General features: G+C 58.8%; 1 protein-coding gene across 1 annotated transcript; it reads right to left on the bottom strand.

Annotated features, from left to right (window-relative positions):
- Positions 1-520: 520 nt before the first annotated feature.
- SLC9A1 (solute carrier family 9 member A1) lies at positions 521-26,224 on the bottom strand. Its single transcript, XM_066335441.1, has 12 exons — positions 25,897-26,224; positions 8,721-9,181; positions 7,072-7,322; positions 6,423-6,640; positions 5,768-5,970; positions 5,466-5,555; positions 5,035-5,105; positions 4,428-4,601; positions 4,185-4,299; positions 3,684-3,785; positions 2,793-2,865; positions 521-2,156 (listed from the first exon to the last, which is right to left on the bottom strand). Exons 1-12 carry the CDS (start codon positions 26,222-26,224, stop codon positions 1,834-1,836), a joined length of 2,409 nt encoding a protein of 802 aa, XP_066191538.1. The 3' UTR covers positions 521-1,833.

The following is a 26,224-nucleotide window of genomic DNA, read 5'->3' as shown; positions in this document are numbered from 1 at the left end:
GCTCAGGTATTTCGGGCAGGTGAGCAAGGCGAGGGCTGACGCGCTGCTGATGCCCGGGGGCTGTCCCGGCTCCCGGCTGTAGTTTGCGTGGACACGTTCCCATTGCAATTCCCCAAAGCGAGGGGCTCCGGCTGCCCCGGGACACCGGCGGCCCTGCAGGGGGAGTCTGCTGAGGCTGGAAGGTGGATCCTGGGGGATTTTCGGGTTGTGGTGCAGCTCCAGGGAGGGATTTGGGAGCCAGGGCTCTGTTGAGCCTCTGTCTTTGCCGAAGCTGGGAATGGCTTAAAATGTCCCCCTGGGATGGGGCTCCAGCTGTCCCTGAGCCACGGCAGGAGGCTAAGAGGCAAACTCTCCATCCCAGTGATGGGGACGAAGTGTCACAACCACCTTGTTCCTCTGGGACACCCGGGACCGTGTGGCAGCGGTAGGAGTCCGAGCAGCTGGAAAAACCCCCACTAAAAAGTAACATTAATTTATTAGAATATTTATGATAAAAACCAAGAATCTCTTTACATGTGGGTTTGGTTTTTTTTTTCCTTTTTATACAAGAGAATTTCCATTGCTTTTTTTTCCTCCTGGAAAGAGAGCAGGGCAGCAGGCAGGCGCAGGCAGCGACGTGGGTGCTCGCCCCGGTGACGGAGCCCCGCGGACGCCGGACCTGGGGGTCCCAGCGGGATGTGGAGCGGGGGGATGTGGGACAGGTGCCCACCAAGGCAGCGGGGCAGAGCGTGGCAAGGCACGGCACAGGGAGGGGACAGCGGCCGGGGTCCCCGGGGAGGGGTGGTGAGCACCCCGTGGTACCCATGGCAGAGGTGGCACGTGGCGGGAGCTGGTGGGGGACAAGGTGACAGATACAGGACACCCCGGGGCCGGGGAGGGCTGCAAGTCACCAAAACACCCAGCGATCCCTCCCAAGCCTTGGGGAAAGATGGAGCCTTCTGGGGCCCCTGGCACCCACAGCGGTCCCCTTGCTGCCACCCTTCCAGCTCCAACGTGTCCCCACGCTGGGGGAGCTGCCACTTGGCTCTCCCCCAGTTCCTCTTGGTTGCAGGGGGACAAATAACCCCCCTGGCACACCCCGGGCCCCGTCTTTGGTTAAGGAGCAGCCGTCGCCGCGCTGGGCTGAGGGGCCGAGGCCGGCGGAGGGGACAGGGGACAGCACTTCCAGGAGGGATGGAGAGGCTGCTCAAAGCGAGGGGGGCCCCAGCTCCCCCCTGCATGGCTCTAGAATATTTATTTGAAAAGACCTGGCATGAAATGTGAGGCCAGGAGGGAGGATCCCAGGCACAGCCGGTCCCGTGGGGAAGTCGCCAAGGCAGAGGAGCAGCGGCAGCAGCCCGAGGTGCCCGGGGGCGTGCAGGGGGAGTGTGTGTGTGTGTGTGTGCCAGCCCCGGTGACAGCTCCTGCTGTCCCATCTCCGCTCCGGAGCGAGCCCAGGGGCACGAAAGCACAGGTGGGGAGAGGGGAAGCTGTGCCACGGGCCAGCGACTGTGGACACCCCTGGTCAGAGCCGGCCGCAGGTCCTGAGTGGGTGGGCACCTCTGGGAGAGCCCCGCGGGGGCGGTGAGGCACCTGCAGATCCCAATCCCGGGCGGAAAACTGTCCGTCACCCCGAGGCCACGCTGCCCAAGGAGCCCGGGGCATCCCAGGGCTCCTTCCCTGCTCATTGGGGCCAGCCCAGGGCTCGCTGGGCAGAGCTGTCCTGGCAATCCCAGTCCAGCCAGGACAGTCTCCCCTTCCTGAACCCGGTGTGTAGTGACAGAAACCAAAAAGGAGAGCAAAGAATGAACGAATGAACAGAGAGAGAAACGATTTGGGGGCTCTGGCCAGCAGCTACTGGCCCTTGGGGATGAAGGGCTCGCCCTCCTCGGGCTCCGGCCGCGGGCCGGGGTCGCTCAGGCACCGCAGCATCCGCTGGTTGCTGGGGCTGTCGCCGGTCCCCGGGGTGAAAACGTCATCAGTCCCCGGGGAGGAAGGCTCCTTCACCCGCATCACCAGCCCCTCCTCATCCTCCTCGGGCGAGGGTGGGAGGCCACTGCAGCCCTTGGGCTCCTCGCTCATCAGGTCCACGGACTCGGGGGACTGCGGCGAGGCCGGGTCGATGGTGATGATGGGCAGGTTCTCCGAGTCCTCCTTGGGCTCGTAGGCCAGCGGGTCTGGGAGGCACAGAGGGGTCAGGCAGGGAACAGGGGTCTCAGGGACCCCCGGTGACACACCCCCGATGTTTGTTTGGGGCCTGGGCTGTCTCGCTGATTTCCAATTCCTTTCCCGATTCCCAAGTCCCAGCCGGAGCTCGACAGCCCGGCTCCATTGGGAAGGGAGAAGCTGCCCTCTGCTGATGGAGCGCCGGCTCTGCAGCCGCCTCACTCCCCGACACCCTGTCCCCGGAGCGGGAGGGGACGCACAGGACAGCAGGAAACGAGCGTGTCAAAGCAAAGGTGTGATGGACAAACTGGGAATCCAGTGGCAACAAGTCTTGGGGCTAAACGCTCCTGATCCCCTCCCCTGAGGAGGGCTGCGAGGGGCACGGACAGAGACGTGGCTGTGCGGAGGGAGCAAGCTGAGCCCTGGAGACACCGCCCAACCCGACTTCCCAGTGGGAATTGTGCTGGGAAGCGAGCTGGGTGCTTCTGCTGGGAACAGCAGCCCCCTGGGGCCTGGCTGGATGGGTGTGGGATGGGGATGGTCGGGGCTGGAGAGCCACGGGGAGCTGAGGAGGTGCAGGGCAGCACGAGCTCCGAGCGCTCCGGGTGCCGGCAGTGCCGCTCCTGGCGCAGCCCCTTCCCACCTACCTGAGCCGATGCGAGCCCGGGACATGGTGGGCGAGTCCACCCTGTGCGCCGGCACCGTCAGGTAATTGTTCATCTGCAACGGGAGCGGGGCGCGGTCACGGCGGGGCCAGGGCAGCTGGGGAGGGCAGGCAGGGAACTGCCACAGGGATGGGCAGGGAACTGCCACAGGGATGGGCAGGGAACTGCCACAGGGATGGGCAGGGAACTGCCACAGGGATGGGCAGGGAACTGCCACAGGGATGGGCAGGGAACTGCCACAGGGATGGGGAGGGAACTGCCACAGGGATGGGCAGGGAACTGCCACAGGGATGGGCAGGGAACTGCCACAGGGATGGGCAGGGAACTGCCACAGCGATGGGCAGGGAACTGCCACAGGGATGGGCAGGGAACTGCCACAGGGATGGGGAGGGAACTGCCACAGGGATGGGCAGGGAACTGCCACAGGGATGGGCAGGGAACTGCCACAGGGATGGGCAGGGAACTGCCACAGGGATGGGCAGGGAACTGCCACAGCGATGGGCAGGGAACTGCCACAGCGATGGGCAGGGAACTGCCACAGGGATGAGCAGGGAACTGCCACAGGGATGGGCAGGGAACTGCCACAGGGATGGGCAGGGAACTGGCCACAGGGATGGGCAGGGAACTGGCCACAGCGATGGGCAGGGAACTGCCACAGGGATGGGCAGGGAGCAGCGGTGGCACGCAGAGGACACGGGCACAGATCCCCCCAGCCACACTCCTTGGAGCCTGGGGCAATCAGAGGACCCCCAAAGCTCGGGGTCACCCTCTGTCATCCAAACCTCAGCCCCCTCGCTGTGCCTTCCCAGTGGCCCTGGCCCCCGTCCTGCCCAGCCCTGGCAGCACCCCTGCCCTGGTGTGTTCCCCCAGCACCTTCTGTTCCAGCTGCCGGGCCTTCTGCCTCCGCAGCAGCATCTGGTTCCAGGCCTCCTCGTAGGGGTCGGCCACCAGCGTGTGCCGGTTGTAGGATCGCAGCTGCAAAGAGATCCCAGAAAAAGGAGACGGGTTACAATCCCACAGGGAAAGGGAAAGAAAGGTCACAGCCCCATTCTTCCTGGAGATGGATGGCAGAGCAGGTCCAGGCAGGCTCGTGGCTCATCCCTTGTGTGCCACCATGGGATGCCTCATCCTGATCCACCCGGGCCCAACAAGGGTTTAAAGGCTGGGCTCAGCCACTGACCAAATCAGCCTCCCCCTCCTCCCAGCACCATCCCAGGAGGAAAAGGCTCCTGGGGAAGAAGAGTCAGGCCAGGAGCACAAGGCACAGCAGGGACAGCAGGGGTGAAGGGCCCACCTGAGGGCGTCTGCAGGACAGTGTCCCTGCCACTCCCAGCGAGGCAAAGGGGACACACACAGTGCCAGGGGACACCTCACCCTCTGCCTGGTTTTCTGCAGGTTAGTGCGGAGGATTTTCCGGATCTCCTCCTCCTTGTCCTTGGACAGGGCTGGAAGGACGCGCTCCAAAGGCAGGGTCTGGGGGTTGATGTTCCTGCAGGACAGCCGGGATTCAGAGCCACATCACGGTGGCCACGCAGTAGACAAGGGCTGCTTGCCCGGTGGCCACCAGCGGGGAGCACTCAGGGTGCCAGGGGAGGGTGCCCAGGGCAGGGAACTCACTGGATGGAGACGGTGGAGACGGCGGAGGGGATCTTGCCGATGCCCCCGCTCTCCACCAGCTCGATGGCCTGCTTCATCTCCATCTTGTGGTAGAAGGCGATGAGCTGGGGCTCCTTGGAGCGCTCCCCCGCGATCAGGCACTTCTTCACGTACTTCTTGTTGAAGCGGTTCAGCCTTCCCGGGAGTGTGGGAGAGGAGGAGCAGCCACAGGTCAGCCCTGCCACAGTGCCCACTCCCCATTCCCTCTCCCCAGGACAGCACTGCGGGGGTCAGTGCCGGGTCCAGTTCAACCAGCACGGCTCAGGCCAGGCTTCCCCGAATCCCTCCCAAACCAGGGTGTCTCCACAACACCCAGCACCTGCTGGTACCCACGAGGGATGGTCCTGAGCTCCTGCAGGGACTGGTCACTGGCAGCTCCCGCCCTGCCGTGGACCTCCTGTGGGTGGTGCAGCCCTGCAGCCCCACTTGTTCCCAATCTAGGGCCATAAGCCCCCACAGCCAGTCTGTGTGTGGATATTAAAGCCCAGGGAAAAACCTGGCACAGAGCTGTGAAACCTTCTGGGTGGTGAGCGAAACCCTTCCCCAGCCACCAAACCTCCTCACTCACTTGTCCTTCCAGTGGTGATGCCCGTAGTGACCACAGATATCCTCGATCCCTGTCAGAAGGTGATCCAAGAACTGCAAGAGATGGTCCAAGGCGTGAGCAGCTCAGATGGCTCTTGCCCACCCTCTCCCTCCCCTGACAGCCACACTGACACACGGAGAGGGCACTCAGGGTGTGTAAAATCAGGGCTGTGGCTCCAGGATGGGCTTTGGGAGGGCAGGATGGACCCACACAACCGGGCTTGGCTCTACAGGCACTGGGGGGTCTGGGTCAGAGCGGGCACTGGACGACACAGACAGGGGAGAGCCCTCGCTCTGCCCCCCTTACCTTGGGCACTGCTTTAGGGGCAGGTCCCAGTGACAGTGGTGGAGTGGCAGAAGCAGAGAGAGCAGAGGGCTAAGGCAGCGCGGGAGGCGGCCGGAGCAGCGCGTTACCTGCGTGTGGATCTCCTCGTTGATGGAGCGCTTCGTCTCCTGCTTCTTCTTCACAGCCAGCAGGTCCACCAAGGGCCGGATGGTCATGCCCTGGGGAGGGGGACGGGGTTACACCTCTGCCCAAGGCACAGTGCTGGGAGTGGGATGGGCTCAGCAAAGCTAAACTGCTGCCGATGTCACTGAGCAGCGTTTTGGGGACATGGGACAGGGTCAGGGCTGGAGGCTGGGGACGGGCTCCCGGCTCTCCACACGGCCATGAAGAGCCCCTTTCCCTCTGAAAGCGCAGCCTGAGTGCCACCAACCTGCACGAAAACAGTGAAGAAGATGACTGTGATGATGGCTGTGAGGAACATGTCCCTCATGCTGAAGTGCTCGTAGTCCAGCAGGTACCCGAGGGAGAAGGCGATGGCTCCCCGCAGGCCCCCGTAGGCGATGATGAACTGGTCCTTCGGCGTCAGCTTCACGATTCGGAACTTGTTGATGAACCAGGTGAGGACAAGGACACCTGTGGGGCAGCACAGTCCTGTGTGAATGGTCAAGGATCCTCTCCAGTCCCAAAGAGCTCACCCTGCAGCTCCTCGGGGCCGTGGGTGCAGGTGAGAGCTGTTTGCTCATCCCAACATCCTTGAGCAGCTTCCACCCCATGTCTGGTACACCCACGGCCCCAGCCCCATCTCCTCACAACGCCAACCACAAACACAGTTTGGATGGTGCCCACGGTGGAGCAGTGACACCTGGTCATCTCCAGCCTCCCCAGCAAGGCCAACTATCATGGTCCTGAGAGTTCACCATGACCCAGATGGCCACTCGGGGCCAGGCTGGACAAGGACGCTCTGCTGGAAGGTGTCCCTGCCCACGGCAGCTGGAACAAGATGGGCTTTAAAGTCCCTTCCGACCCAAACCGTGCCGTGATTCTTTCACCACCCCCAGGACTTTGCCACCACACCGACACCTCACCCAACACTCTGGCGATGAGGCAGAAGAAGAGCGTGCTGATGACGAAGGTCCAGTTCCAGTAGTGGTGACCAGCCACGGTGGAGACCCCCAGGAAGATGAAGATGAGGGTCTCGCTCACACTGCTCCACATCTTGAGGAAATACTTGATGGTGGTGTGGGACTTGTGAGAGATGTTGGCTTCCACATAGGGTCGCATGACCACGCCGGCAGCGATGAGCCTGGGGGTGAGGTCGGGGCCCTCAGCAGCCACGGGGACAAGGGGACAGCCCCAAGGCTGGCCCTGCAGCAGCGTTTTGTGTTCTGACACCAAACTCCAGGGCAGGACACCACCAGCAAATATTCCAGGCCTCCAGAGAGGACAACATGAGGTTTCTCCCTCCCCTGGCAGGGCAGCAGCGAGCACTGGAGCACAAGGCCACATCATCCTGAGTGCTCAGCAGGCCCTGCCTGCTCCCGTGTGCCCGGGAGAACGGGAACAGGCTGCCAGCACCCTGGGATCTGTGGGACAACTGCAAGGACTCTTCTCTCATGTGCCTCCTTGCACATCCCAGCCCAGACACAGCCCTGGGCCGCACTGACCACACTGGGCCAGCCAAGACCGTGGTTACACCCCAGTAAATCCCCCGGGGTCCCCCCATTCCCAACTCACGCCATGATCCCAGAGAGGTGGAAGAGCTCTGCAGACAGGTAGGCCATGTAGCTGTAGAGGAACACGAAGAGGGGCTCGATGACGCGGATGTGGGAGGTGAAGCGGGACGTGAAGGCCGCGATCACCCCGTAGATGACGCCCACCAAGACCCCGCCCAGGGACACCACAAAGAAGCTGAGGAAGCCGAGGATGATGTCGAGGATGGTGATCTGCTCGAAGTTGGCAAACTCCTCAAAGAGGTGGTAGAGCACCTGGCAGGGAGAAAGGAGAGCAGGGTTCAAAATGTTCCTCCGGTTAGGGACAGCCTCACCTCGGAGGACACCTGCACAGGGACCTCCCTTGGGAGGGTGGCACACCTGAGCTGAGCTGTGCCAGTGCTTGGTGACTCCGAGCTGGGTCCTGTGCTTGACCAAGGCTCACACCAACACCAGCTGCTGGTGCTTTGCTGTGCCAGACACAGAGCCAGGGGGACCAGCTCCCTGTCCTCTGTGCCCACAGGGACACGGTGCCACCAAAGACGTGTCTGGGACAGCTCTGCTCTCCAGCTGTCCCAGGAGGGCCTTTGGTCAACCAGCCAGAGGCTGTTCTTGTTTAGGACAGATCCAGGCTGGGGGACCCCTGACAGATGAAAAGCCACCATCTGCTCTGCACAGCCCAGAGAAGAGCCCAAACCCATGAGGCAGCTTCTGTAGCTGAGGGAAACCTGAGGGAAAGACTCTGAGCTGTGTTGCCTTCTCCCACCCCCAGACACTGCAGAGATGTTAAAGCACATTTCAGGATTTAGGGCATCCTGCAGGAATAGCAGCACTTGCAGGCAGGGAAAGGGCGAGGTGCCAGCTTCCTGCCTGCTGGGGCCAGGCCCTGGGTGGGACAGGGACAGACAAAAGCATTCCCCAGGCACAGACCCTGCAGACACCCCTCTGCTGAAAAATGGAGAAGTGCCTGGGAAAAGCCCTGTGGTGGGACAGAGTGTTGTTTGTCACCAGCAACCTTGTCAGCAGGGGCTGAGCAGCCAGCTCCGAAATGGACAGCTGGGATATGGGAAAAGAGCCAGGAAAAAGCAGTGGGTTAGAAGTCAATTTAGAGGTCAGCTCTGCAGAGAGGAGAAGGCCACGCTGATGGCCAAGGCAGCACCTGGACAGTGACGTCCTTTGGAAAGGGAGCAGGCCCGGCCCCACCTCCCAAAGGCCCCTGCACAGCTGCTGCTTGGAGTGGGGCGGAGGGGTGAGCCAGGTGGGAGGCCAGCCTGGCCTCAGCCCCTCCAGTTCTCCCCTTTGCCACGGCTGATGTCCTGCCCTCACCTCCTGGGAGCTGGAGGACAGCAGAGGGGACCACATGAAAGGAGACAGACGGAGCAGCATCCAGGCAGCAGCACTGCCTGACCCAGCATCAGCCCCTCACGCTTCCCCTGGCAGGACAGGCCCAGGCCCAGCAGCAGCTCCAGCCAGGAGAGCACATTCCCCGAGCCCACGGCACCAAGAGCCCTCAGCCTTCCCACCCCACCAAGTGAAACACTTCACTTCAACCCGCCTCTGCGGTGTTTCGGCCCCGCTTCAAAGCTGTTTGTCCCTCCTGACCTCAGCCTGGAACGTCCCTGGCAGCTGCCACCCCGCTGCCACCCCCGGGACCGCCCCAAACCAGACACTCACGACGGTGACGGCGTCGTTGAGCAGGGACTCCCCGAAGACCAGGATGTGCAGCAGCTCGTTGATGTGGATCTCCTCGAAGACGGCCAGCACGGCCACGGGGTCCACGGCCGAGATGATGCTGCCGAAGAGCAGGTTGGCCAGCAGGCCGATGTGGTTGAGGCCGGGGCCGCCCAGCTGGCACACGGCGTACATCAGCCCCCCCAGGAAAAAGGCGTTCCACAGCGTCCCCACCACGGCGAAGATGAGGATGGTGCCCAGGTTCTCGGTGAACGGGCGCAGGGGCAGGAAGTAGCCGGCGTCCAGGATGATGGGGGGGAGCAGGAAGAGGAAGAAGATGTCGGATTTGAGGATGGGGGGCTTTTCGCCCACCCCTTTGATGAGCCCCCCGACCAGAAGGCCCACCACGATGAGCAGGCAGCTCTCGGGAACGATGTTGGACACTGACGGGATCACGTGGAAACCTGGAGAGAAGGAGAGAGGAAGACACAGGTTGGCTGCAGGAATGGAGGATGCTGTCTGCAGGGGGACACCCCTACCAGGGTCAGAGACCAGTTCCCAGCCCTCCCTGCACTCCTCGTGATCTGTCACTCCTTGTGTGCCTCAGTTTCCCCTCCTGCCCGGCTCTGCAAGTGGAAACTGCAGCTTAACCAGACTCTGGTATTGCTGGTCTCAGGCTGGAACCCTGAGAGTCCCAGCAGGAGGTGACAGCCACCCTTGGGCTACCCCAGGGTCTCTCTGTGGCCCCCAGGCCTGTGACAGCCCTGCAGCACAGGCAGGTCTCTGCACACAGGCTGCTGATCAGAGCTCCAGCCCTTCCCACTGCAGCACTGACCCCAGGCACACACAGGCAGGGGCATTTCCCTCCCATCAGACAGCAGCCTGCCCACCAGTGCCACTGTTCCCAGTGTGCCAGGTGCGGTGCCCATCCCTGGGCACCCCTGACACAGGGCACAGCGAGGAGAGCTGCTGCTTGGGGCATTCCAGCACCTCCTTCCTGGAGGTTTTACCTGGCTGGTTGCAGCAGGGACAGGGTGCATCCTTGGGGTGCCAGGTACCAGGGAACACATTTCCCCCTTTTTCAATCACAGCACAACACCAAGTGCAGGTCTCTGAGCCAGCCGTGACCTGCTGGGATGACATTCCCACCAAACACCCCCAGCCAGGCATCTGCCAGCACACCAACACCCACAGAAGGCTTCTGGGCTCCCTGGATCTTCTCCCAGGCTTTATAATTATTATTTTGAAGTGAGGCATATTTGTTCCCTGGCAAGGGAAGCAGTTTAAAATCAGGAACCCTGCCTTGGCATGCCGTGTTCCTCCATTCCTTCCGGCCGTGCCATCTGCAGCAATTCCACAACAGATTCAATCCCCTCCAGGAGGAGCCAGATCCCCCCGAGCCCGCAGGGGCCTCAGCTGTGCCATGGCTCACCCCCTCCACCTGCGCAGAGCACAAACCCAGCTCTCCCAAGGGAAAAGGCCACACTTCCACAGCCCCTCCCCAAGGACTGGCAGCCCCCAGCAGGTCCCTGGGGGGAGAATTGGCCCCCAAATTCCCCCTGAGCTGCAGGCACAGGCTCCATCCCACCCGAGGCTGCAGGAACCATTCCAGCTGCTCCAAAGGGTCCCTGGTGCCGGGGTGATGCTGGAAGGAGCCTGGTTCCCACCTTGGCTGTGCCACAGCAGCACCAATCCCGAGCAAAGCTCGATGGCTTCGGCCACAGGTGGGAGGGGAGGAGATGGGAACATCCAAACTTTCCCAATGTGCCCCAACACCCCGGCACCTGCACTCAGGGGCTTCCCAGCCCGGATGTGGGTCCTGATTTACCCCCACGGGATTTTTTCTTCTTTCTTGGATCCCCTGCAGCCCACACAAGCTCTGAGCACCCCAGGGCAGCCCTGGCACGGAGCTCCCTGTGGGAGGGGAGGTGATAATCCCTTTTCCATGCACAGCTCATGCAAACACCGAGAACCACCGACCCTTCCAGCACACCGGGCAATTTCTGGCTGGAATAAGGCTTAAAGCCACACAAGCAGCGAGAAGCCAACAGCAGATCCGTTTTTGCTTGCTAAGTATGTTCAATCATGAATAAAACACAAACACCGACAATTAAGCATCTCTCACTTCTTCCCCACAGGCCCCAGGATTCCATTAAACTGGAACATTCGTGTGCTGATGGGAATCCAATGGTTTACAGCCTTTTTGCAGGGCCCTAAAAATACACTTACACGGGCTGCATTTTAATTATGCCTTTGATTTCAGTGAATCTCAGCCATTTTTTGCTCCCTACTTGCTCTGCTCACTATTTTTAGAGCATTCCAGAACTCACTGGTACCAATCTGTTGGTGGGACCCTGCTCCGAGTGCTGAGCCAGCATCCCACTTTGGGATGGGGGTGACGGATGGAAGGAATGCCCTCACTGTGGGGATGAGGCCAGGCAAGGGGGGACTGCTTTGATCCCAGCCCTGTGCCTCAACTCCCCTCCTGGAAGACGAGGAAGGCTGTGGCAGATGCTGGGGGATGAGGATGCACGGCCACGGGCACATCCAGGGGCAGCAGAAAGGGCCAAAAAAGCCTTGAAAATGGCTTTAAAGATGAAAATAATAATAATAATATATAATGTGACCCCGATCCCTAAACCCCCAGCGCTGGGCACAGTCACCCAGGCTTCCCCCTTTGGAAAACAAACTCTGCAGGAGCAGCTCCCTGTCACCAGCACCAATCACTCAGTCATTCAGCAGGGTGAGGAGCTCCCCCAGGGCAGAGCACTCGGGTCTGGAAGGAGGTGGCAGATGAAGCCTGGGCTGGCTGCAGGGAGCTGGGGAAGCCCTGGGAGGAGGCACAGGGCCTGGGAAGGAGCAGGAGGGGGAGCAGACATGCTCAGAAGGGCTGCCCTTCTGAAGGACACTGCAGAGAGCAGGGCTGGAGGAGACACACGAGTCTGACAGCACCGGGGCCCCTCCAAAGGCCCCTTTAACCCTCTAGGACACCAGGCTGCCAGGGGTCGGGGACATCTGGAGAGGGGCAGCAGCAATCCCGGGCTGAGGGATGCAGGCAGTGAGGATGCCTCCCATCCCCGTGTGACACACGCTCCACCGAGAGCACCCACACGTTGACACTTTACTGGCTGAACCCCAAAATCACGGATGTGTCACCAGCCCTGAGAACGAGTGATCCACAAAGCCATGACTCAGCACCATCCCCTTTTTGTCCTGTTGAAGAAGCAGCAGGAGGGAAGGGAAGGGAAGGGAAGGGAAGGGAAGGGAAGGGAAGGGAAGGGAAGGGAAGGGAAGGGAAGGGAAGGGAAGGGAAGGGAAGGGAAGGGAAGGGAAGGGAAGGGAAGGGAAGGGAAGGGAAGGGAAGGGAAGGGAAGGGAAGGGAAGGGAAGGGAAGGGAAGGGAAGGGAAGGGAAGGAGGGCGCCAGGGTCTGCAGAGCTCCCAGCCCCTGGGATCTGGCTTTCCCACGCCGTGTTTTGGGCAGGTGGAAGGTTGAGGATGGGGGTAAGACCCAGCAGGGTTAAAGTCCTGTGAGGATGGTGATGCAGTGACAGAACATTTTGCAACTGGCTCCCAGGGGAAATGCATCCCAGTCCTCCAGGGTTTGGCTGCAGCTTCTTTCCATTTGTCATTTGCCCTCAGAAAAACCCACACTGGATCTGTCTCTTCCCTGGCCTGAGCAGCAGCTGCCCAAGGATCAGGCAGGCTCGGCTGATGGCTGGTGGCCTCCATCAGGGGACGTGGGGAGGTCTCAGCCTTGCTGTGCCTCTCCCTTGGAAAATGGAGCCGGATCCGGGGGCTCCTGTGAAGACAGGGAACAAGGAGAACGGCGAGAGCTGCGCCAGATGTAACGGGGAAACCTCGAGGGAAGGGGATGAAAATTGAACTTGCTCAAAAGGAATTAAATAGCTGGTGATTTACACCTATAAATAGAGCGAGGCCACGGCTGGCTCGTGTCACCCTGCCAGGAGAGGGGGTAAAATGACTGCACTTAAATTACATTCACTGCCTCTCACAAGCTCCAACGTCACCAGCTGCCCTGAAATTCCAGCCCTGCAGAGCTCCAACCTGCCTTATTCCCACTGCCATCCCACCGGGAGGGCACATGTGGGGCCATGACGCAGTTTGGGCTTTGCCAAAAAGGTTTTTCTGTACCACCTGGGAGCAGGCAGGGTTTTAATGCAGGTCCAGGTCACCCCAGTGCCCCCCTGCAGCTCTTTTTGGGCTGGTTTCAGCTTGGGGTGATTTGGGCAATCTTTTACGCACCCAGAACGGAAAAGCGTTGATTTTCCAGCCCAAAATGCCATTTCCTGGTGAGAAGTTGGCTTCTTGTTTTTTGCGTTAAGGCGCAGGTACAGAAAGTGCTTCTAAGCAAAACAATTTCCTCTAGAACAAACCAAATGTTTCATTCAAGCCTCATTATTTTGTTGTCACTAATTACCAAAGCCAAGAACCAGGAAGGTAATTAATTTATGCTGCTTTCTGTGAGTCACTGAGTGAACGCAGATCCCACACAAGGGCCACGGAGCCACCTCCAAACCTCGCCGTGGGCACAGTGTGCAAAGGCAGCACGGGGAGAAGGGAAAAGCAAATCATCCAGCCCTGATCTCGGGGTCACTCCTGCACCCCAAACTTGGGTGGGCAGGGGCTGCAAGGCTGGTGCTCAGGACTGGGTTACAAACCATCAGCATCCAGCACTGCTCCACTCCTCCAGGCATTTTCAGGAGTCCGGATCAACTTCATCCACGTGGGATGGGCCAGGGTCTGCCTGCCCAAGGTGCCCAGCACAGCCTGGCTGAGACCCTGACCAGCTGGATTGCATACCACGTCCCCAAGAGCCATGCTGTCACAGTCAATAGCCATTAGGACCCCTTGCCAGGCGAGGAAGGGATTGTTTCACATTCCCTTGGTGTGACATTATCACCTCTGTGCCTACAGACTTTGCTCACCCAGCTCGGCCCCACCCCACAGGCACCCAACTGCCCCTGGTTTTACCCCTCTTTCCCACCTAATGCAAACAACCCAGGGCAAACAGAAGTTCCTGTGATAGGAGCCCGAGGGCTGCCTGGTACAGCCCCAGCTCCCCAGTCCTGTGGGTCCAGCCCAGTGCCTGAGGCGAGGCAGGTGTGTGGGAAGGTGACCCGGCTGGACCCTGCCTGCTTTGCAGAAGATAAGAACAGCCTTGATAGCGTCAGGCCAGCCCTTGGGTGACTCAAACCTTGAAAGCCACAGGACAAAAAGCAGACACTGCCAGGTACCAGCCTTGCTGCAGCTCAGCCAAGCAGCCACAAGCCATAACTTGAGCCGGCTCAGCGCAGGAAAACTGGTGAGAAATGGCTTAGGGAGCCCTCAGGGCCCAGCCACACCAGCCCAAGCAGGAGCCCGGCTAGTGCAGCACCAGGGAGGAGCCCATCCTCCCTGAGAAACAACAGATGCTCCCCTGCATCTCTGTGTGGGGAGGGGCTGGCGGGCAGGTGCAGCAGGGCTGTGATGTCTGACAGCTTCACTGTCCTCCTGCAGCAGCAGCTCCCAGGAAATTCCCACCGGCACAAATCCTCTGATGGAAGGGGAGACAAGTGCAGACACCTCATCTGAGGCAGCTGGAGGGAGCAGCAGTGTACTTGCCTTTCCCAAATCTCACAACTCCCTGGGGACCTCTGGGAGCAAAGCCTGCACCCCAGGGCAGGATAAACACAGAACAAGCTGCAGCCAGAGCCTTTCTCCTCGGGAGGATGCTGAGAGCTTCCCATGCTCCATGCGCAGAGGGACGCCAGGGCTCCAGCAGGAGAATGCTGGTATGGCTCTCTGCAAGGTCAAGGTGCCAAGGACAGTTCAGAGAAAGCCTGGGGGAGAAGCCCGGGCTCTCTCTGCGTGGAGCCTGTTGGAGAGCAGCTACTCAGAGCCATTTCATGCACTGTAGCTGCTAATGGTGATAATGGCATGGGGTCTGCCGTGCTGTCAAAGCAGCTGTTGGGGCAGGGCACAGCGGGGAGGGAGAGCAGGGGACAGGGTTCAGCTCCTTCCCACCCAGCAGCAGCCACTGGCATGACACAGCTGGGAACAGAGGACAAGAAGCTGAGCCCTGGCACAGGGAGCAACAGCAGGGAAAGGGCAAAGCTTCTTCTGGCAACTGAGTGCAAGGACAAAGCCTCTTCTGGTGCCTCAGTGCCTGCAGCACCATCATGCAGGAATGTGCCTCTGACCCCACAGCAGGCACTGCCACGCTCCAGAGGGATGCAGGGAGAGCCCAGCTGCAAACCCTGGTGATGCAGCCCCCTCCCAGCCATGGGCACCTGCAGAGAAATTCCCAAGGATGATGATGGTGGCACTGCCAGGAAACCCCGAGGTTTTCCTTCCCATGAAGAGCTGGAGATGCAGAAAGGTCCCCAAAAAGCCGGGCAGCCTGGGGAACACGAGCAAAGGCGTCCCTGCATCCTGCAGCAGCCGAGCCAGGAGCCACATGCAGAGGAGCCCAGGCACCCACCCGCCCCGACACCCTCCAGGAGCAACACACTCCCCTGGGAAGGGCAAATCCCATCTCCCTCCGCCAGGGCAGCCCTGGAAGGGTGCAGGGCAGGCTGTGTGTGTGCTGCAGGTGTGCTGCAGTGCTGCAGGCAGGGAGAGCACGCCGCGATCCCGGCTCTGAATCATCCGCAGGCACCCTGGATTTCAGGCTGCCAGGATGGGCGGCCCCCGGCAGAACGGAGCTGTGTACACTCAGAACCGAGCTGTTTACACAGGGAATTAACCATAACACGGACATCTCCTCCCTGGGCCCCAGCCAGGCTCTGCACCCACTCCTCCCTCCAGCACAGGCATGGGTTTGCTTCTCCTGCTCCTCGGTTTGCCTCTCCCCCGTCCGAAGGGGCTGTGTCCCTCTCTGTCCAAACACCGTGGGGCAGCCCAGAGAAGCCTCTGTGTGATCCAGCACCCGGCATTCCCTGCAGAGCAGAGCCTGCTGTGCCACAGAGCACCAGCATTCCTCCCAGTTAAACTTCACTGCCCTGGGAAGACATCAGCCTCCCAGGAGGAGAAAGTGCCCACACACAACCACAGCCTGCCCTGAGAACAAGCCATGGACAGAGGTTTAACAGGAACACTTGAACACATTTTTCTTTGAGAGCAGCAAGAGCATGTACCCTGGTTTTATCTTGAAGCACTCACAAGAAATTAACAGATCAATTGGGAGTCTTTTACAGAGCTGGTATTAATTTCCTCCCAGCTGTAAAAAGGAAATGAGAGACAAAAGACATTAAATGGACTTGCCCAAGTCCCCGAGTGAATGGCGTGAGAGCTGGTGTGAGAACCCAGCAGCTCCTAATTTCCAGTCCTGTGTTTAGATAACGCTTCTCCTTCACACCAGAAGGGAAGCCAAGGGCACTCTGCAAGAAAAGCACATATTAAGAAAGACGTAATTGCCATTAAAGACTGAGAGACCCAGGGCCCTCGGGCTGTCACCCCACGGCTGCAGCATTCCAGGTAAGGACGAAAACACAGAACCAACGAGCAGTGATGGCTTGTGAGGCTTCAAGGCTTGGTGCAACCACATCTTGAACAATCCTCTTCCAGGTCCAGCTGTGCACAGCTGTGCATGGAGCAGCTCTCCTCTACCTCTGTCCGGGTCTAGAGCTGCCCTGTGGCAGGAGGCCAAACCCAGCCCTCCCCGCTGAGCTCTGGGGAAGCAGTGAAGGGTTTGGTGGGTGCTGGGGTAACCCCGGTCCCTGTGACTGCATTCCTCTAACGGGCATGTCCCAGGGCCACTCCCAAACCACAGCCTGCAATCACCAAACCTGTTCAGAGCCTCGGGGCAGCCTCCACACAGCTTTCCTTGGGCAGGACCCTGAGTCTTTCCCAGCCCATGGCATCCATCCAGCAGGAGCCGGCACGGAGGCACATGGGGACAAACTGCCACCCAGATTTTCTGCTGTTGCTGTTTCAAGACTCATTCCGACTTTTCTCCACCAGCTCTGGGTGGGTGCAGCTCACAGTCAGGCCTGCAAGGCTGGGATCCTCCTGGCACAGCCCATTCACCCTGGAAAACGGAGTTTTCTACAGGGCAACAGCATCCTCATCCAGGTTTATATCCCTCAAAGCAGTGACAGCAGCTGGACTTGCGCATTTTGAGGAGGTTTAAGGTCTAGAAAAACTTCTTTAGCTCCAGGGAAAGGGACAAGGAGCTAAACATAACTCACTCTCACCAGCCACAGCTCACTCTTCCCAGATTCCTTCAGCTGCTACAAGGCGCTGGATGCCATGAATAGCTGGGTTAGGAGGGGTCAGAGCCAGGGGATTTCTGGAATACAATCCTCCCAGTTAACATCTGCGTGGTGCAAAGGGAACCTTCCCACTGTCGGACGCAGACGGATGCTCTGGAGCAGAAGGGACTCAAGGTGATGCAAAGATGCAGCACCTGGACACCCAAAATAAGGCTCCAGTTGCTCTCCCAGCTCCTCACCCTCAACCACAGGACACAGCATTTCATTCCCAGTGCCTGCTGAGCCTCAGAGCCCTGGGGAGAGTCAAACCTGAGCCAGCCTGAGGTGACCACAGACAAACTCCCCAGGCAGAACGATGCCAATCGCCCTTCCCAGGAAGGGCAGATTTCCTACCGGGAACACGGGCAGGAAAGACAAACAAAAGCTTTTCAGGAAATAACCTGTTGGTCCGCACTCGGCCAGCAGGGAGGAGGTAATTGCAATTAGCACTGATTACTACCGGGCTTTGCACAGTGACCCCGCTCTCAGCACACGCCAGCGGCACAAGCAGCCGGCCACTGTCACCTCCTCCGGGCACACGGACACCACTCCCAGCCGGGATGCTCCTCACACCCAGCCCGGCTCCCTGGCAGCTGAGGCACGAGAGGAGCTGCTCCTTGCAAACTCATCCCCAGGGACCGAGGCTGCTGTGGGAAAAGTGTTCCCAAGGGAAACTGAGGACTAACAGGGCTGGAAACACCAGCTCTGCTCCTTAAAGGCCTGTATGTACCTCAGTCTGTGCCCCTGGTGTGTCTGCTGTTAAATCCCCAGCTGTGGGGTGGGAAGCTGCCTTCTCTCCAAATCCATCATTAGGATTTAGCGTGTCGTGACTCCAAAACGCAGAATAATTCCAGGCGATGGAAATAAACTGCTGCCACGGGGTGTCTGCTCTGCAAATGTGTGCCTTGCACAAGAGAGGGGAATTATTTCCCTAGCAGCACCCCCTCTTAAGTGGGATTTAAGTGCTGTCCCTGGAGGTCGATTGTATTGCAACTTTCTGGAGACAAAGACCTCGGATGCTGAGATGTTTGTGAGTCACTCCTGGGAAACTCAAGGAAATGTATGTTCTCTTCTGACTAAAGAAGTACTTTGCATTCTTCAACTTTCCACCCAAAACACCACCCCAACTCCAAATGAGCCTGACTTATGCAGGCAGGTTCTGGGAATGAACCCTGAGACATGGGGTGATGTAACACGAGATTTTCGTGCCACCAGAGGTGACACACCACCAGATGCATTCTCACTGCTCCACTCCAAGCAAGGATCAGCCTTGGATCTTGCCTTTTCCAACAAACAGGCAGCAACGAGTGTATGCACGCCCATCTGCTGAGCTTTTCATTTGGTTTCTTCCTTCTCAAGCAGAAACACGCGAGTTCTGCCGCCCCAGGAAGGAGCCAAAACCAGAACACGACAAGGTTTAACACACAACTGGGAGACACGGTAAAATCAGGGTGGTCAGACACCCAGCACCACGGAGAATAGATGGTGGTACTTCAGTGGAGTGGGGTCAGGCCATCCCCTGGAAGCTGTCTGGCCCTAGTCTCAAAGCACTGAGGTTTCCATCAAACCTGCACTGGGGCAGTTTTGAGCCCCAACGGGTGAGAAAAAGCTGCTGCTGACTCAGGCAGCCCAGAGAAGATGGGAGGGTGAGGTGTAACCCAGCTCCAGCTCCACTCAGCGAGGCTGTGTTTTCACAGCGTATTCTGTGTGGATTCAGGATTTTATTTGAACAAATTAGGCCTTGGGGATCCAAAACAGAAGGAAAAAAATGGAAGAAACTAAATGTTTACAAGGCAGCTGAGTAATTCATCCCCATTATTGCTCTTCCTCTGCTCCTCCCCACAGCTCCAGCGATGGGACTGAGCCCTGCACGACAAACAGGCTCAGAGCCCCGTCACCTCTGCACCTACAGCCAAAACCAGGGCTTGCACGAGGGAAAAGGGGGAGGATTATGCTGAAGCAGTATTTATTTGCAAGCCTAATGAGTATCTGGTTTGTACAAGTGCTGCAGAGATATCAGTGTCTCCTGCACAAGAGGGGCTGCAGTCCCTCTGGCCCACAGGATTGTTATCACTCCAGGAATGACCCTCTGCCCTCCACCACCACCTGGTTTCCCCATCTCCCATGTATAATTCTCAAACCCCAAAGGAGACTATTGAGCTACATTAATTGCAGACAAAAGACTCGTCCTCGACCCCCTAATTCCCAAGGGAACCCCAGCACCTCTGGGGATCGTGGACAAGCCGTGGTTGGGTGATGGGGAATTTGGGAGAAAGGATGTGAACCAAACACGTCCTGCTGTTACCCCACAAACCACCAGGTCACCTGGAGGTCTCAGGGGAGGAACAACTCCATGGCATCTCCCTGAAAGCCAGGTCAGCACCAATCTGGGCTCTGCTGCCACAGGACTTGCAACACCCACAGCCCAATTCCACCCGCAGCCTGTGCGGGAAGCCAGCCCATCCCTGACCCTGGCATCAGGTCTCCAAGCCTTTGTTGATAAATGGGGTGAAACAAAAGCTTTGGTTCCTGAGGGCCTTGAGATCCAGAAGCTGCCAGAGGCAACAGGGTTCCTGCAGGGAGCAAAGGCACGGTTGCAATGGAGTGTAATCCTGCCTTAATGGACATTAGGGCTCACCAGGGAGGAATGGCTGTGATTACAGACCTGTTCTGCTTTTCCCACTCCATCACCACCCCGTATTTCACAGCAGGCATCTTTCACTCTTCCAGCCATAATTAAACTAATGGTTTTCTCAGATCCATGGAGGGAACAGTTTGGATGTTTTTTAGCTCAGACACCAGCAATGGGCAGATCAGGGAGGAAAAAATAAATGCCATGGCTGGTTTTTTGAGACAGCAAAGCAGGGGAAAAGGGAGCCAGAGCATGTGTTTGGATCATTCCCCCAATAAGGAAGTGGGAATGCAACAAGTCTGCATTGGAAGAGACTGTTTAAATTCATTGTCAAGACAATTTACACTTCTGTGGCAACAGCAACAGCAGTGCTTCAAAATCCTTTCCCAACAGTCATTCACCAAGGAACAGCTCCTCTGGAACAGCTCCCTCAGACAAGTGGGGACACTGGGGTGATCTCAGAGCTCTCACCACCACAGCCTCTGCAGTCAACACATGATAAAGCCAGGCTGTAACACAAACACTCCTGTCAAGAGTAAGACAAATATTTCCCACCGGCTCAGTGCAGGAACCCACATCAGCCAGCCCCAGGAGCCAGCAGGAGCAGCCCCTTCCAACAGCCCAAAGGCATCGCAGCACAGCCAGCCCAGCACAGCCATCCTGGTGCCCAGAGAAGCCACCCTGGGGTGGCAGGAGGGCCACAGAGGCAACCCCAGCACACTCATCTTCATCAGACACACATATTCCCAACAGGGGGCAAAGCACTTCGGGGAATGTTTCCTTGCTGTCCCATTCCCACCCTCGCAGGTGGCACTGGCAGAGGTATTCCCACGCCAGTGGCTTTGCTCCAGGGTGTTTCTGCTGTGTCTGGTCTCAAGATCCAGTTCTTCCATCCAGTGCCACCACCACAGCAGGTTCCTACCCTGTTTATCAGCCCTCACCCAAAGGAATCCTCAAGTTCCTCAGTTCACAGGGCTCCATAAGGCCTCAGGGTGGCCTCTCCAAAAGCCACAAATTCAGGGCAGGGATGTGAGGTGATAAAAACATTTGAAAGCACTCAAGTGTTTTAGCACCCAAGAGTTTTAGCACCCAAATCTTGCTGCCAGCCAGCAGCCAGCAGCTTCTACAAACATTTCTCTGGCAATTTTGAAGTTGTCTCTTCTCCTCCAGGCACAGGAGCCACCCCCCATGTCCTGAGCCTCTGTGAGGCTCCACCACCCCACCTGCACTCATCTTGTTCTGCCCTTCTTCTCCCAGCTCCTATCACCAGCTCACAGGCTCCAAGAGCTTCCTTAATCTTGCTCCTCCCCAGGCACAGCAGTGCTGGGGACCAGTGGTGCTCTCCAGAGGAGTGTCACCAAGCCCCGGCGCCGTGCTGGCACAGGGGGACACCAAACCTCCCCAAGGCACCAGCGTGTCCCCACATCACCCACCCAGCACAGCTCTGGGCTCTGTCTGCTCCCTGAGCACAGGCTCTGCCCTGCTCATTTCAGACCAGCCCAGCAGGGACACAGGGGGACACAGGGGGACACAGTGGGGACAGTGGGGACAGCTGTGTGAGTACCAGGCTGGTGCTGGCAGCCGTCACTTGGTCTGGAGGGGCAGGGAACCCCCCAGACACCCCAGAGCTGCCAGGGGGAAGAGAAGCCAGAGCAGTGACTCAGTGCCTGCCACAGGCTCCAGTCCCAGCGTCTGGTGCACAGGCAGAGCAAAGGAGCTCTGTGCAAAGCGCTGCCTGGGGGGACCCTCCAGCACTGTCCCGGGCGTGGACACACAGGGAATGATGTCCCCACGCCCTGGGTCTGGCTGAGCTGGAGCTCGTCTGCCCCACAGCAGTCCTCAGAGTGCAGAGCCTCCATCGTGGCAGGAAGAGGGTTGGTAACACCCTGAGCAGCGCTCGCAGCATCAAAGCTGCCCCCAACATTCACCCCTCACCAGGAGCTGGGGGTGGGCAGAGAGGTGAGCTGGGAGGGGACACTGCTGGGACTGTCCTAAATTGTCCAAAGGGATATTCCACACCACATAAAAGCAAAGAGTAAAGAGGAAGAGAGGGTGGGCAGCTCTGATTACGACATTTGCTTTCCGGAGCAGCCACTATGCTCCTGAAGGTACTTCCCAGGAAGTGGCTGGACATCATCTGCTGATGGGAAGTAGAGAATAAATCTTTTGTTTCCCTTTGTTTCCACACATGACCTTTGCTTTTGCATTATTAAACTGCCTTTATCTTGATCCATGAGGCTTTTTTCCATCCTAGTTTCTTCTGCAGAGGAGGGAAGTGATAGAGCAGCCTGGTGGGCACCAGGAGTCACAGAAACGTGGAATGGTTTGGGTGGGAAGGGACCTTAAAGCCCACCCCAGGCAGGGACACATTTCACTATCCCAGGCTGCTCCAAGCCCCATCCAACTCTGGACACTTCCAGAAAAGGGGCAGCCACAGCTTCTCTGGGTATCGTGTGCCAGGGGCTCACCACCCTCTGAGTAAGTTATTTCTTTCTTATATCTAATCTAAAGCTGCCTTCATAAAACCACTTCCCTTTTGTCCTGTCACTACAGACCCTGGTAGGAAGCCTCTCTTCATCTGGGGGAGAGGGAAAGGCACCACACAACTTTCAAACCTTGGGCTCAAGGCATAAATTTTAGGCTATTTTGCAGGCAAGGTGAACCCAGCCCACCCTGTGATTTCCGTGAGCTGTGGTGGAATGGCCAGGATGCTCCAGGGAGGCTGGGAAGCCATCTGGTGCAGACAGACAATGGGACATGTCTCAGTGGAAGGTGGCTAATGGAACATGACTCTCTTTAGGCTTTCTGGCTTCAGAAGGAAGGGCCAGCACGGGCTCTGGAGACACAGGCAGCCCCAGCCCTTCTCCAGGGTGGGTTAGAGCTGGTGCTCTCCACAAAGCTCTGCCTGCTGGGCCCCAGCAAAGGCACTGCTGACCGCAATCCGCTGTTTGCATTCCTGACTCACTCCTTCCCTTTCCCCTGAATCGAGGAAGTATTTGCAGTCAAACTTGAATTCCCCATAACGTCTCCAGGAGCCACGTGAGCTGAAAGGTCAGCCCCCAGAGTGAGGAAACCAGGTTCTCCTGCTGGGAAACTCCTCAGCTTCCCAGCCACTCCCTGGGCACGGTGTGAAGGAGCCCTTATGACATCCCTGCAAAACCTTGGAGAAGGGCACAGAGAGCTCCTGGCTGAGGCGTTCTGTGAAGGTCTGACCTTCTGCAACAACACTACAGGTTGAGATAATGTCTGGTTGTAACTTGCAGCTGCAAAGGGTTCTCCTGGCAAAGTCAGGACACCACCAGACGTGACCTGCACATGGTTGTAGCTGCCCCTCGCTCCCTCTTCCCCTACACAGCCTTAAAATACCATGTGAGCATTAAGTAGAGTAGCCAGAACCAGCTTCCCCTTCTTCACTGGGATTAACAAAGCAGGAACAGCCCACGCCTGCAGGACATGCTGGGGAGACACATCCCTTTGTGCCCTGTCAGGTGAGGAATCCTCCAAAAACCAGCTTCTCTTGAGGCATTTTGCAAAAACTGCAGCAAGAGGGGAAGGGCTCAACTCACACCTTTGATTCCCCAAACAAACTCACAGTGAGAGCTGCTGGAGAAAGGAGAAATCCCCTGGATGGGACAACAGGAGGATACATTTAAGTCTGAAGAGCTGTTTAAAGCATCAAGTGCAACAGGGGGAAACTGAGCAACAGGACAAGGTCAGGTTGCATCTCCTGGCCTGGAGCAGAGCCCTGTGAGTGCTTCTGAGCTCCTCGACATGATCACCCTGAGCTATCCCTGAGGATGACACCCTGAAGTGACTCATAGGGTTGAAGACTCAGTTTTGTAGCAATCTGTGGCTCAACCACCAGCTTCAGCCCTGCAAAGAGGCCTGTGGAGCTGGGGAAGGTCAGGGGTGCCGAGCTGTCATGCACAGCCCACACTGCAGGAATTCCTGTTCTTGGAAAAAGAAGATGTTGGTGCCCTCTGAATTTTGCAGGATCACCCTGATGCATCAATAAATGCACACTGACAGGATGGGGAGAAAGAGGAAGCACTGCAAACTCCTGTTCTATTTATCACCCCCTTCCCCTGTTCCGGGAAATGGGATGCTGCAAACCCTGTCCGGTTCAGGAGCCTGGAGCCTCATCCTGCCATTCCAGGATGTACTGCCAGCAATGCCTAGTTGTGTAAGTGCTATCCCTGGGTGGAAAAAAGCCTGTTTTGCTGCTGCTGAACAACACCCCGTGATCCAGGGCAGGACAGACAAGGCTGGGATATGGACACGGAGCAGTGGGATGTTGTTTGCAGCTCACGAGCAGAGGGAGCTGTACCAGCAACTTGGGAACTACCTGCCAAGGCAGCGCCAACAAGAAACACAAAACCCTGGAAAGGAGGCCAAGGAAAAGGGTGTCCCAGGACCGCCCTGCTGTCAAGGCCCTGACGGAGTAGTAGGTAAGCTGAGGTGTGGACTTTGGCACAATCAGCATCTCTGGAGCTCTGCAGAGCACCCGCCACCTCCAAAGACCTTCGCCAAACTTGCAGGGCGGCCTCTCCTAAAATACACCCCTTAAAACACGCAGTCTTGCATAATACTTGTAGCGCCGAAGACCTGACAGCCGGCAGACACAACTTTCCCTGCAGCAGGACCGAGCCCCGGCTCCGGGCAGGGGCGGCAGGGGCAGTTCCCACGGCGGCAGCCCGTGTCCCCGGCCCCGGAGCCGCTCCCCGCCGCCCCCGGGCCTTTTCCAGCGCCGTTCCCCGGTGAGCCCCGGCAGGGCCGCAGGCCTTTGGCCCCTCCTTTCTCCAGCAGCTTCCGCACAGATCCTCCCGATTTCATCACTCCGAGCGGGGCTGAAGGCGCACTGCAACAGCGGAGCCCTGCGAAAGGAGCGCCGCGCTCCCCGGGGACAGGCACCCTCCAGCCAAACGTGCCCGAGGTCGTTCTGGGCAAGGCCAGGGAGGCACAAACCGCTCGGCTCCCACCTGGTTCCACCCTGTCCTGTCTACCTGACAAGCCTCCGGGTCTGAGGTGTTCTCGCTCCTCCGCCTGCACGCAAACACAACGCTCAGGAGGGGTTGTGGAAATGGGGCTTCACCTGCCGACACACGCTCACAGCGGCCTGAGAAGGGGACGGGTTATTTTCAGGAGTAGCTGGGCAGGAAGGATCTGAGCTCCTGGGGGTCCCTCAGACCCCTCCAGACCAGGACAGGGCACAATTTACAACAGGAACCAACTTAAAAAAGCTTCCAAAGCAAAATTTCCCTCAGCGAGCTGGAGCACCCCGTAAGCGAGTATTATTAAACCACTGATGGCAATCGAGGAGTAAAACGAAGGAGCACAGAGCTCCCATCCCTCCTCACTCCGAGGCACACATTTCACCTGTCCCCCGGCTTTGTCCCCAGGGGTGGGACCAGGGCCAGCTCCACCTCTGCACTGCCGGCGGCTGGGGACAGCACAGCGGTTACATCACGGCACAGCTTTGGGGGAATTCGGCTATTGATCCAGCTGCACAAGTTTGGGAAACACTTTGTCAACAACCCCCGCCCCGGCAGAGTGATGCTTTCCCAGAGCGGTGACTTTTGCAGCCCTGAAGCCGCTCTCTTTAATGCGGGCATCTCCGGACGCTTTGCAGCAGAGGCAAAGCCACCCCGGTTTGCCGCGGAGGGGGAGGAAGGGGAGGCCGAAGCACCGGCAGGTTTTTGAGTGACTTCTCCAAGGTTACAAAAAGCATCTGTGGTTTGGAGAGGAAGTGAGCAAACTGGATGCTTCCTCCCCGAGTGTCAAAGGGAGGAAAGCAGCCCTGGTCCAAGCAGGGGTCAGGAGCATCTCCAGGCCCGCTCCCAGGCACGGAGACGAGAAGTCTGTGCCAGTGCAGGGACCGGGATGCTGCTGTCCACCAGGCCCAGGACAGAGAGCCAAGGTCGCGGGCAGAGCAGTGCCCACCCTGGCACAGCCGGCCTGGGAGCTTTGCAGATGTGCCCTGGGATGTTTGGGGTGGTCCCACCCCGGAATGTTCAGAGGGGTCTCTGTAGGATGCTCCAAAGGCTCCCTCCTCGGGCTGTTCACAGGAGTCCCTCTTTGGGATGACGGGGGTGTCTGTCCCCTCCAGCTGGGGGGTCCCGCCCCGGGATGCTCGGCCGGTCCCTCGTGGTGGACACACGAGGGTCACTGCCGGTGATGCTTGGGGGTGTCTGTCCCGTTGTGCCCGGGGGATCCCGGCGGTCCCGCTCTTGTCCCTCGGGGGTCCCTTCCCCAGGCCCCCGCCCGCGCACTGCCCCCGCCACGCCGCCCACCTACCCAGCTTCATGAGGCAGGCCAGGAGGATCCAGAGGGAGATCTCGAAGGGGATGCGGACGTGCGTGTAGTCGATGCCGATGACCGGGAAGGCTTTGCGGGGCTTGGCGTGCCCCTCTCCCGAGCCGTTGGCCGGCTGCTCCTTCAGCGGGTGGATCTCCTCGGGGGCGGCGGGGGGCGCGGGGGTGAAGCCCAGCACGTCGCCGCCGGGCTGCGGCAGGGACTGGCCCTCGGAGGTGAGCATGGGGTTGGCCTGCAGGACCTGGCCGGGCAGCAGCGGCCCCAGCAGCAGCAGCGCCCAGGGCAGGGCGCGCAGGGCCGCGGCGCCCAT

Source organism: Sylvia atricapilla, chromosome 24 (assembly GCF_009819655.1).
Source record: "Sylvia atricapilla isolate bSylAtr1 chromosome 24, bSylAtr1.pri, whole genome shotgun sequence".
NCBI lineage: Eukaryota > Metazoa > Chordata > Aves > Passeriformes > Sylviidae > Sylvia > Sylvia atricapilla.
The sequence above is the reverse complement of the archived record's forward strand: the minus strand, read 5'-3'. Positions and strand labels throughout refer to the sequence as shown.

Excerpts from the sequence above, each read along its gene's own strand:
- SLC9A1 (XM_066335441.1), bottom strand. The coding sequence starts at position 26,224 with ATGGGCGCCGCGGCCCTGCGCGCCCTGCCCTGGGCGCTGCTGCTGCTG. Across the intron at positions 9,182-25,896 it reads GGCCTGCCTCATGAAGCTGG|GTTTCCACGTGATCCCGTCA; the intron begins GTAGGTGGGCGG and ends CCTTCTCTCCAG. Across the intron at positions 5,106-5,465 it reads ACGAGGAGATCCACACGCAG|TTCTTGGATCACCTTCTGAC; the intron begins GTAACGCGCTGC and ends CATCTCTTGCAG.